General features: G+C 40.4%; 1 protein-coding gene across 3 annotated transcripts in view; it reads left to right on the top strand.

Annotated features, from left to right (window-relative positions):
• fhip1aa (FHF complex subunit HOOK interacting protein 1Aa) overlaps positions 1-10,603 on the top strand; it is a 53,835-nt gene extending 43,232 nt beyond the window's left edge. For 2 of the 3 annotated variants that reach the window (XM_084084698.1, XM_084084699.1), the window contains exons 12-16: positions 277-467; positions 1,089-1,705; positions 2,959-3,137; positions 5,921-6,041; positions 9,606-10,603. In XM_084084698.1, coding sequence (XP_083940824.1) covers positions 277-467; positions 1,089-1,705; positions 2,959-3,137; positions 5,921-6,041; positions 9,606-9,811 — 1,314 coding nt within the window. In that variant the 3' untranslated portion in view covers positions 9,812-10,603. The remainder of the gene's footprint in view (positions 1-276; positions 468-1,088; positions 1,706-2,958; positions 3,138-5,920; positions 6,042-9,605) is intronic. The other variant, XM_084084700.1, reaches the window with a different exon arrangement.
• Positions 10,604-12,716: the final 2,113 nt, after the last annotated feature.

Consider the following 12,716-nt stretch of genomic DNA (forward strand, 5'->3'; position numbering starts at 1 on the left):
GTTGTGAGCTTGTAGATCGGCTATTTTCAAATAAAATCTTGCAGGGTGAACCTCAGGCCTCACCTCAGCGAGTGTCGCATGAAGCTTGTAGATCTGCCATTATAAACGCCCTTCATTGGTTAAAAAAAGAAAATCTGTAACAAATAGTATGTCATGAAATAATGTTCCAACAACAAAAGCTTAATCCCTGACTCCTACACATATTTCTTCAATCATAGTTTTGTTTATTTAGTTATTTTTAGTACAATAACCCTGTATCATACTCATACTAATCAGCAGCAGCAGCAGCAGCCATCGTCTTCGTGTCCTCCTGGGCCCAGCGCGGCCCAGACCACAGAGACGCCCCCCTCTGTCAACCAGCTGGAGCTGGAGTGGGACGACAGCTATGACGCCTGTCCCATGCAGCCCGCCCAGGAGGCTGATGAGGGGAGCAAGCCCCCACTGGTGCCCCCTGCTGAGCCGCCCAGGTACTGCTGCAAATATAGGATCTTCTTAGTGATTAGTCTTATCGGTTACTTTTTCAGTTAATCGAATAATGGAAAAGTGAAAAGTTTTTTAATCTGTCTATTTGTCTATCTAGCTATCTACTAATAATTATCTAGCTATCAATCTATATTTGAATCAATGCTAAAAAATGTGTATAGATTTTTTCATGGTCAACTAAATCGATTAGTCTGATTAACCACTTAAGCCTTATTCTATACTTAGTTGTGCAACAATTGTTATTGTTTCCATTGGACTACAATGGAAACCAGTAAGTGTATATCCATGTCGACGTTTGTTTTAAAAGGTAATTGTATTGCTTTTAAATGGTGTCAATAAAGTATTCTTAATTGCATATTCCTATGAGCTTGTATATCTGCTATTTTTGAATAGCTAAGGAAATCTAAAAATGACACAGATGCGTTCCCAGATGCGTCTTAATGGGTTAAGTAGCCGACCCAGGTTCGAATCCGACTCAGGTTCGAATCCGACCTGAGGCTCTTTGCTGCATGTCCTTCTCTCTGTCCTTGTTTTATCTCTCTCTCTTTCACTGAATACTGAATAAAAATGGATACTATGACTAACGGTCGCGTCCCTACACCCAGGCACATCCAGGAGATGAGGAGGACGGCCACCATGCTGATCAAAGGCTCCTACATCGAGGAGTCGGACTTCCAGGACGACGTCATGGTCTATAACCTGGTCGCCAAGAACGACAGCAGGGACACCGGCGAGGAGGACGGCGAGGAGGACGACCCCCACGGGACACAGGCGGAGGAGGAGGAGGAGGAGGGCTCGTCTCCCAAGCAGCTCAGCCTCCCAAACGGTCTCAGCCTGGCGCTTCCTTCCGCCATGTCGGAGGATAACGGTGAGAACAGTTCGGACGCTGAGGCGATGAAAGGTCAACCAGACTGCAATTCTAACCTCCAGAGCCCCGGCAGCATTACCGGCGAGCCTGGAGAGGACCTCCTGGCTCAGTACGAGGATCTAATAAAAACCCTGAGCGCCGAGGCGTCAGCAGCGGCGGCGGCGGGCAGCGGTTCCGTTAAAGGGGACAGAGAGGTGGTCCGGAACCCCGCCTCCCCCACGGTGGACATGGACGAGGAGGACATGGATTTTGGCTCCTTCTCCGCGGAGACCCCGGAGCCGGAGAAGCTTCAGTCGCCGTTTGGGACGACGAAGCCCAAAAGTGGAACCAGAAGCCATTCGGCACCTTTTACAGGTGAGCTGGTTGTAAATGTTAATGTCCAGCCACTTAAACCCTGTATCGTCGCTAACTTTTTGTGTTGTTTTGTAAATTAATGCCCTAATTGGTTATGCTTCAGTGTCACACAAAAGTAGCAAAAATAGCAGATCTAAAAGCTCGAAACGTGGCGCAAAGCGACGCGTTTTGAGCTTGTAGATCTGCTACAAATCCTGAAAAGTAACGGTTTTGGACATTTTCCACCCGACAGAGACGACATACTTCACTGAATGGAGTCCCCCAGGGTTCTATACAAGGCCCCCCTCCTTTTTTCTCTTTACACCAGATCTCTTTGAAAAGATCTAGCTACAAGTTAACAACATGTCAACGCATTGTGAACTTGTAGATCGGCTATTTTGTGAACGGTTCACCCCACAATAGGGACACTACACAAGAACAAAGTGAATATGATCCTCTCAGAACATCTGTCGACCCTGTTTTGACAAATTGTACCATTTAGTTGTGTACTAGTGACATATAAGATCAAAAGGGCCACTTGCACGCTTCAAGAGAATATTTATAAGATGTAACAACGTTCCAGTCGTTTCGGTCATGCTAGTGGTATGAAATTATGAATTAAATAATCCTGGATGGTAAATTGGGTCACTGCTAATAGGATGCTGTGTACATAAATCCACAGATAGTTAGAGGGAAGAAAAGTTGAACGGCAAAAGATAAGAACACAAGTCTCATAAGAATGTTACCACGCCCCCCCTTCTCAAGTAGTCTACTGTATACTTGATTCCCTCCTTTTTTCCCTCCACATCTAAGTTCTTCATAGCAGAAAACCGCTCTAACAGAACACTTACAGGTGTCTGCAATTCGAAACTGGCCCCTGTAAAAGTCAAAGCCTTGAACTGTTTACTGTACATATTTTTCGATTTGATTTCCAACTATGATGTTTTACATGGTATTATTAGTATATTTGTCTGTCATTAATGTTTCGATGAATTGAGTACAAAGGACCCCAATGGAAACAAGCCATAGGCTTTCTTGGGTTTTTTGCGCACCGCTAATAAAGTATTCAATTCCATCAAAAGTACAAGCTCACAAATTTGTGAAAATCCCATACGCGATCTAAGATTAGGAAATCTTAGATCGCGAAATCAATAGGAAAAATTGCGGCAGTGACGTCAGAATCCGGCTCTCTATTGTTTGCCCTTTATGTCAATGCCAGGAATAGGGACACTAGGGTTCGTGTGGTTAAAGTCTCTGACCCTGTGTCTCTGTAGGTCCATTTGTCAGCGTGCTGTTGTCTCGTCTGGAAAACATGTTGGAGAACTCGGTCCATGTCAACCTGTTGCTGACCGGCATCCTGGCTCAGCTGGCAGCCTACCCACAACCCCTGCTGCGTTCCTTCCTCCTCAACACCAACATGGTCTTCCAGCCCAGCGTCCGTTCCTTGTACCAGGTAACATGCTTGTGTGTGTGTGTGTGTGTGTGTGTGTGTGTGTGTGTGTGTGTGTGTGTGTGTGTGTGTGTGTGTGTGTGTGTGTGTGTGTGTGTGGTGTGTGGTGTGTAGGGGTTGAGAGTGTTTGTGTCTCTTTCAAATGCACATTGTTCCAGACAAAAACAGGGTTAGAGAACCATTAAGGGAAACGCCCGCTGAGCTGGCCAAATAAGAACCAGCAAACAGAGTTTAATATTCTCTTGTTAAAGGGTCATTAAAGGGTCATTAATAATGATAACTTTGAATATTGTAACTGCCTGAAAAGATGTCATATAAGCCCATGAGGGATGGGCCACGAGGTGGCATGACACTTAAATAAAATAATTCATTCATTCAATCATATACTTTAAAACACTTCCCGGGGTCATTTTCATCGTCTACTGAGACTTTTGTGTGCTCCCCTATATAAGCCCATTCAACTTCAAGACTAATTGAAAGCACACGTGCATGGACTTACAGGACTCCTTGATGCAGAACATATTAACATAATTAAATACCTAATTGAAAAATGACGGTCTCCCCTTTCATTAGGACTACATCCTTCACCAGAAGCTTGTGTTATCAATGCGTCTAACATAGAGTTTGAAGTTGAAAGAGCTTATAGAAGGGGGGCATGTCTGATTAAATGAATCTAGAAACTCAACAACTGTCTGGGGTGCACGCACACATGTTAACATGAAAATAACCCTGGAAGTGTGTTCACCCATTAAGACCGGGAACGCATCTGTGTAACCACTTTAACCATTATTTTATACTTTGGCTATTTAATAATCATGAAAATGTGTACAAATCTTTAAATATATATACTGTATATTTTTAAAGAACATTTTTAACTCAAATATTTGCTTCTGGGGGTCCCTGGAACAACATATTTTGAGATGGAGGTCCGCGGCCAAATACATATAATTTTGGGGGTCCTTGACATGAAAAAGATTGAGAACCACTGACATAGAAACATAGGTTTTTAAGAAAACTGTTAGGATTTAGAAGACATTTTTAGAATCGGCCTCAGGTATTAATCGGTTAATGTAACTGGACGCTGAACATCCCAATCTACCAAAAAGCCAGCAGCTTACGTCTGATTTATTATACTTACGTTAAAGTTGCGCACCAGAGAAAAGACCTTCTACAACTCACAACGTACCACAGAGCGGCGCGTTGTGAACTTGTAGTATTGTGTATTCTCAGTGCGTGACAGGATGCCAATTATACCAAAGTATAAGGCTTCAACTGCTGAGAAGTGAGACGGGATGTATAGGAACGCAGTGAAATCAGAGCATGGTATCATGTTCAACATCTCCTCACTGAGATATTGGAGGAGCGTTTTCTTCCATCTGCTGGGTTCATCTATAATTGAACCAGAGAGCTTGGATGCTAATGAGAGTGTGGCTGTGCTGTGAGAGCAGAGCTCGGGTTTAACAAGAGGACAGCAGCCATGGGTGTACTTGGTTTCATTTAAACCTCTTCTAGATTAACCCATTAAGACCTGAGGCCCATTCTAAAAAAAAAATCTAAATTCGAACAGTTTCTTGAAAAAAAAAAATAATAATAAAAAAAATATATATATATACATCTCAAAATATTTTGTTCCAGGGACCTCCAGAAGCAAAGATTTGAGTTACAAAGATTCACTTTAAAAAATATGCATTCAAAGATTTGCACACATTTTCATGATTTTTCAAAAATAGCAGGTCTACAAGCTCATAGATGCGTATACAGATGCGTTCCCGGTCTTAATGGGTTAAAATAATCTGATTATCTACAATGGACTAATTAAGCCGGGTTGCGGGGACATAAGTGATGGGAATTGGCATTCTTTTCAGTGTACTGATTAATTCAGTACAGTTCACCAAAAAGTTGGATTCAAATAATTCGTTCACCAGTTCGTTCAGTGCTCGGCTGGAGCTCCGCTCCGCCTGCGTTAAGTATACAGTAGTCACTCAATGAACTGAAAAACAGGCAGGGCCGTTCCCATTTACTCAAGTACTGTACTTAACTCATTCAGTGCCATCGACGTCGCCAACGTCATGTTTTTTATAAGCCCAGAGTGCCAACGTCGCCGACGTCATGAAAATAAAATAATGTTCAGAACCCAAGATATCATGATTTGAAGATTTGCTGCTCCATTCACTTCTTGTTTAACATCTTGCTGAAAAAGGCTGTATCTCGCTTCCTAAGCTTTTTTTTTTACAATGTATTTTTGGCTCTGGCACTCAGAGCCAAACTGCTCTGAATGAGCTCTGAATGAGTCAGGCACTGAATGAGTTAAGTCAAATTTTGAGGTATTCTTTACTATACTGGAGTATTTCCAATTTTCTGTACTTTCACTTCTACTCTACTACATCTCAGAGGCAAATATTGTACTTTCACCCCACTACAATTATTTGAAAACTGTAGTTACTAGTTACTACAGCAGATATAAATGATTACATTATAAAACATGCATTAACCAATTTAGCCCTATCGCGGCGCGTTGTGAGCTTTTAGATCTGCTATTTTCAAATATTTCAGTACTTTTACTTTTGGTACTTTACGTACATTTTGATGCCAATGCTTTTGTACTTTTTCTCAAGTAAATTTTTAATTCCAGACTTTTACTTGTAACAGAGTACTTCTACATAGCAGTGTTGATACTTTTACGTAAAACATTTGAGTACTTTTCCCACCACTGGACATGACACTCTCTCTCTCTCTGTGTGTGTGTGTGTGTGTGCGTGTGTGTGTGTGTGTGTGTGTGTGTATAGGTCCTAGCTTCCATAAAGAACCAGATAGAAGGTGTGTGTGTGAGCAGGAAGGACTTCCCAGAGATGATCACGGCTGCACAGCACTGGCTCCTAGCTAGAGAGACCTCTGCTGGAGCACATGGTGAGAGGCAACTCACTCTAATCCACCACAATACTAGATTGGAAAAAACATTGAAAGTGGTTCAGTGTGTCTGTGTTTTTTTTATATAAATATTGAGCTAATGAAAAGTATTTAGTTGTTGTCGGGCAGAAACCTCAGAAACCATCTTCATATTTCAACTTTTTGTGTTATTTAGTAAATTAATGCCGTGCTTGATCACACTACAGCGTCAGGTCAATCATTAACCCATTGAGACCTGGAACTAAAAAGCATTATTTCACACTTTGGGCTAATCAAAAATAGCAGATATACAAGCTCACATCGCGGCACCGAGTGCCGCGCTATGAGCTTGTAGATCTGCTATTTTTGAAAAATCTTGAAAATGTGTGCAAATCTTTGAATATATATATATTTTTAAAGCAAACATTTTTAACTCAAATCTTTGCTTCTGGGGGGTCCCTGGAACAAAATATTTTGATGGGGGTCCGCGGCCAAATACATATAATTTTGGGGGTCCTTTACATGAAAAACATTGAGCACCACTGATATACTGTAGAAACATACGTTTTTCAGAATACTGTTGAGATTTAGGAGACATGTAGAATCGGCTTCAGGTCTTAATGGGTTAATAGCAGATCTGCAAGCTCAAAATGCGTTTTGAGCTTGCAGATTTGCTTTTTATGAATTTGAATCCTGAAAAGTAACAGTTTTGGACATATGAGGTTTCCACTTGACAGAGACGATATACAGTATGTAACCAATGAAAAGTATTAACAAGAGCGTGTAACTAAATAATAACTACACTGGATCCAGAGGAACACAGGTTATATTTTTTCCCATTTCATGAAAAGCAACAGTTTTGGACAATATGTAGATTTAGTTGCATATTTGTTTTATTGTACAGTTAATATTGACCGGAAATACAAGGTGAGAATAGCGAAAATATCACATCTATCGATAGCTAATCGATTAGACTGTTGCATCCCTAACATAATAGGTTGAACTGCCAGGATTCAGGGTTTGATTTAAAACAAACACAAACAGAAGGCGGGGGATCTTTTCTTAACCCCTTTAAGCCTTATATACGTTGTTGTATGTGAAATAGCAAAAAGAGCTGATCTACAGGCTCACAACGTGTTGCAGTGTGACGCATTGTGAGCTTTTAGACTGGCAATCTTTTAAATAAAAAACGAATTAGGACTAATTTGCCCAATATAGTGATGTAAGGGTTATCAAACATGAACATATCAGACGGTCTACATTCCCCTGAAGCAAAGCAAATGCATGTATTTATTTGAGTGGGGATTTGTTTTATCCCTGCTTCTGGTCAGAAGCAGGGATAAAACATACCCCCCCTCTCCCAGCACTGCCAGAATGTCAAAGAATGTTTAAAGCATATCGTTGCTATCGGGCAGAAACCTCTTATCTCCATATTCTAACTGTTTGTGTTTTTTCGTAAATGAATGCCCTATACTTGATCATACTACAGCGTCACACAAAAGCAATAAAGCATCAAAAGTAACAGATCCACAAGGTCGATACGTGTCGCTTCGCGCTGAGTTTCCAGCTTGTAAATCTGCTATTTTTTTATTTGAATCCTGAAAAGTAACAGTTTTGGACATAATGAGGTTTCCACCCGACAAGAGACGATATCAGCTATGTTTATTCATGCCCAAAATGTTTTGAGGAGGCGCAATTGGAACTAAACAAGCTTTTCACAAACTCAAATTGCAAGTTTTTACTTCATTGCTTACAAATGGAATGTATTTTAAACTGTCATATTCCATTGGTTTGTCGAGGCCTGAGCCGATGTTCCGTATTGATCTTGCTTGCATAAAGAATCGGCTAATGTAAATGTTGACTTCATAGTGTTCTGGTTTATCATACTCTTTAACCCATTCAATCCGGGAACGCATCTGTGTCATTTTAGATTTCTTTGGCTATTCAAAAATAGCAGATATACAAGCTCATAGAGTGCCGTTTAAAAAAAAATAATAGATTTTCTTTTGGCAAATTTTTGATTATATTTATCTTTAAGCGAACATTTGTAAAATATTGTTGTTCCAGGGACCCCCAGAAGCAAAGATTTGAGTTACAAATCCTCGCTTTAAAAAATTCTAAGATTTGCACGAATTTTCGCGATCTTTCAAAAATAGCAGATCGACAAGCTCATAGCGCTATGAGCTTGTAGATCTGCTATTTTTGAACAGCCAAAGAAACCTAAAATGACAGAGATGCGGTCCCGGATTGAATGGGTTAAAAAATGGGGCTTTCTTGTTTTCCAACTTCATTATTCATTATTCCCTGTATGAGAATCACTGTCCTCAAACCGCACATCTGCTATACTCCGCACAGAGTTTTTGAATATGTTTGAAGCTTTTACAAATAGAAATAAATCTGCATTGCTTTTGGCCCCCCTCCTCCATGCTACGGATGGGAAAAAAAAGAAACTATCTACCATATCAGATCTGTTTGGTTCCTATGAGGACAAGAATACATTCTACTTGATCTTGTTTTGATCAAGCAGAATTGCTGTTAAGAGACAACCACTAGACTTTGATGTTTCCCTGTGGAGTTTTACAAGATATGAAACAAAATACTAACATATAAAAAATAAATTCACTAAGAAGGCTACTTAAAGGGAATTTTCAAGTGGGTGAACGGAATCTTTATTCCTTTCTTGTAAGGGTTGTCTTGATATTAGAAACGGCTACTCGAGGACCTTGTTTAGTGATTGTAATGTTTTGCTAAAGATATCTCCTTGATGTGACATCATAGGAGTTGACAACTTGACCTCGATATTCTTTTTTTATTAACAGGAATACTTTATGAACACAACACTTTCATAACATTTAGATAACTAGTGCCTAATTTATGCTCCGTCGTACGACTCATTGAAACTAGCCGATCTACAAACTCAAAACGCGTATCGGATGAGGCGCGTTTTGAGCTTGAATAAGGCTTAACACAGCATACCGTCACTGCCGGGTGGAAACCTCATTTGTCCAAAACTGTTACTTTTCAGGATTCAAATAAAAAAATAACAGTAGTAGAAGTAGCAGATCCTCAAGCTCGAAACGCGTCGCTTCGCGCCGAGTTTCGAGCTTGCTGATCTGCTTCTTGTGATGCTTTTGTGTGACGCTGTAGTATGATCAAGTGGGGCATTCATTTAGGAAAAAAATAATAATCCGGAGATAAGAGGTTCCTGCCCGACAGCAACGATACCCAACTTGGGCCATTTTTATTCAACGTCAATAAATAACCCTTCAAGACCTGAGACTGATTCTACAAATGCCTTCTAAACGAGTAGTTTGCTAACTTTTTCGTGCCAAGGACCTCCAAAATGATATGTATTTGGCCGCGTCTGAAAATGTTTCAGACTTTCAAGATTTTACAAAAAAAGCAGATGTACAAGCTCGAGTTGTGAGTTTGTATATCTGCTGTTTTTGAGAACCACCGTTTTAAATCTAAGAGCTGAAAAACTCGTCATTGCTATATATATGTATACTATACTATATACTGTAGCTAAATTCTAAAATGACACGGATGCTGTCCCGGTTTTAATGGGATAATTGTTATTTTCAGACAAAGCCCCTGGCCACCCCAGAGGTTCCAGCCATGGGGAAGGGGGGCTGACACTGCAGAGTTCTCCCCCACCACCACAACCTAAGACCATTTCTCTGGCTCGCACCGAGGTCTTCGCCACTGTCCTCTTCACGGAGTTCCTCAAAGAGCTGGCGGCCATTGCTCAGGAGCACTCCATATTATCATACATTCCAATGGAGGAGTGACGGCATCCCACCAGGCTCTGTCATCGGTCCTCCTTTGATTAAAAAAAGAAACTGTTTGAAAGAACTATTTTTAGACATTTTTTTGTCTTGCCCGCTTGGGTTGGCGAGACTTAGGGATTACATTTTGTCTGTCGGCGCGCACGTGTGTGTATGATGTCTGGAAAATGTAAAAGTTGTCCTGTAACGTGATTGGGCTGAAACCCCCCAGCGTCATTATCGTGACGCCAGGGGCAGCCCTTTGCGTTCCCATATTGACGCCGTCAAATGACGGAAGTAATGTGGACCATGGCGACTAAATGCCTTTTGCGTACCATGTTGACGCCAAAGGAATACGGACCTAAAACAGTTGGCAGTGAAAACGAGGCGGGTGCGCTGACAGAAGTAGCCTTGAGCCCTGCGAGGAATTCCCCAGCGAGGTGTTATCCAGATCATATACTACTAGGTAGTGGTGGACAAAGTACTCAACTCCAGTACTTGAGTCAAAGTATACTGTAAATAATTATGTTAAAAAAGTGAAAAATAACTCACTCAAAGAGTTGAGTTAAAGTTCTGGAGAACTTGCTTTTGAAAATACTTAAGCATTCAGAAGTACATGCTTTTTGTTAATATATAATGAAGTATTCAAAAGTACAAAAAATGTGTGCATGCCAACAACATCCGCATTCTGTTGTCGTTAACATGGTATACAAAAGGGTATGTAATTGGCGTCAGCCTTGTCTGTATCTTATATTTTCCGGCACTACTTGATGAAGAATGAACCTTGTGTATGAATTTATTACTACAGCTATTTTTTAGGTAACTTTTAAAAAACAAAAGAGAATATATAATATATTTTTCCAAGATAATCAGTGGGCCTTAGCAGAGTACATATTTTAGCCTAAATTTATTTTCCTTTTTAACTGCAATACTTTTGGATGATTGTCATTGGTACTTGCCTTGTATACATCCAAGCACAACGTTCCAGATTTTCAGCAGCAGAAAACTGACCTACTCTTATGATATTTGAATGACCAGCTAATAACATTTTTGAACGGACCGCTTCAAAATAGGTCAATAAACCAAAGACACGAATGGAACCTTGGAACTGTGGGGGAGTTAAAAGAATATCCGAGTAACCATCTTCCCCGTCAGCTGTCCTAATTGGTTTGATTTTCCCATCAAATGCCAGGCGTCCTGCCTTATTGTCTGAATGTCCTCTCAACAACCAGCTGCGACTACGATGTCCAAAACTCAAATGTGGTACTGCAATACGTAACACTACTAGTGGTATAATGTGGTACTGCAATATGTAACACTACTAGTGGTATAATGTGGTACTGCAATACGTACCACTACTAGTGGTATAATGTGGTACTGCAATATGTAACACTACTAGTGGTATAATGTGGTACTGCAATATGTAACACTACTAGTGGTATAATGTGGTACTGCAATATGTACACTACTAGTGTATAATGTGGTACTACAATAATTATGTAACACTACTAGTGTATAATGTGGTACTACAATAATTATGTAACACTACTAGTGTATATTATGTGGCCTTTCTGGAGTGTTGCTGCCTTGTCGATGCCACAGGACAGTGGTTCTCAAACTTTTTCATAGTCAAGGACCCCCAAATTAACATGTATCTGGCCACGGGCCCCCATAAACAATTTGTGTTTTTACCCTTTTTTATTGTTAGAAAATAGCCAATGTATATAAAGGGTTCAAGTGGTTAAACTGATTTTGATGCTCTGTTAACCACTTAAACCCCATATGGTTGAGCGATCGACAAGCTATTGTCGATTCTATTGACAATCTGCTATTTTATGTGAAAGCTCTCCCCACAATACGGATGCTGGTGTTTAAGTAACTACTTTAGCTGGGGACCCCCTGGAACCCGCTCAAGGACCCCCCTGGGGGGTCCCCAGACCCCACTTTGAGAACCACTGCCATAGGATTGCATGCTCAACAGAGCATCATGTGGAGCCAGTGTTCCCATGTTGCTTTGTGAGGTTGAACCTTTGAAAGGGCAGCACGATCTGTATATTGACTGTAACGGAGATCTTATTGGAGTAGTTTGCACAGGTGGTGTTGTCATTTTCACTTACACAGGGAGACACATTAAAGGTAGTTTTAAGTTATATTTCTTTTGGTTAAAAAGTGAAATCTCTATATTCTGATAATAATCAGAACGTATAGAAAATAAAATGTTCAGGTGGGTTGACAGTTTCATCCAGTCAAGGGGGAAGAGTAGTACTCATTTATCATCTTAAAATGTATAGTGTTTCAGTTCCAAATTTGGTCTGATCACTTATTTGTTCATCACCTTTCACTTGTTTAGCCTGTATCCTTTATGAGTTCTCTCTCCTGGCTCAAATTGGTATCCTAACCTGAAAATGCTTTTTCTGTTCACCAATGGGCTGCAACTCTAGCAAGATTACTATCAGAATATAGAGCCATTTAGCAACAAAAAAAATCACTTTCAGGAAGTTACAGCACCTTTAATTTTCACACATTGTTGTCATGTACACATACCTGTTAAATCACTGTCATCTTTTTTTTGTGCAGAATGCAAATCATATTTATTGTCTTTAAGGTTCTTATACTGTAAGTCATGAAATGGGGTTTCATGAGATCATTTATTTTTAAATGTTTTAATTTTAATTTAATTTTGTTGTTTGTATGACTTGGTTTTTGTTCAGAACCGTACCTCAGGAGCTTCTGAATGTACAGCTTTCCTACAGCCTTTAGTGAACTCGCTTTCCCACAATGCATCACGGGAAGAATCATAGACTTCACATGTCAGACCTGTGCAGCACAACCAGGATGTTTCTTAGTATTGTACTATTTCGCCTTAACTTGGTACCGCTTTGTAATATATATCAGTGGTTCCCAAACAATGGGTCGGGCCCTGTTTTAG

Source organism: Gymnoscopelus microlampas (genome assembly GCF_963454915.1).
Source record: "Gymnoscopelus microlampas genome assembly, chromosome: 2".
In the NCBI taxonomy this organism is placed as follows: domain Eukaryota; kingdom Metazoa; phylum Chordata; class Actinopteri; order Myctophiformes; family Myctophidae; genus Gymnoscopelus; species Gymnoscopelus microlampas.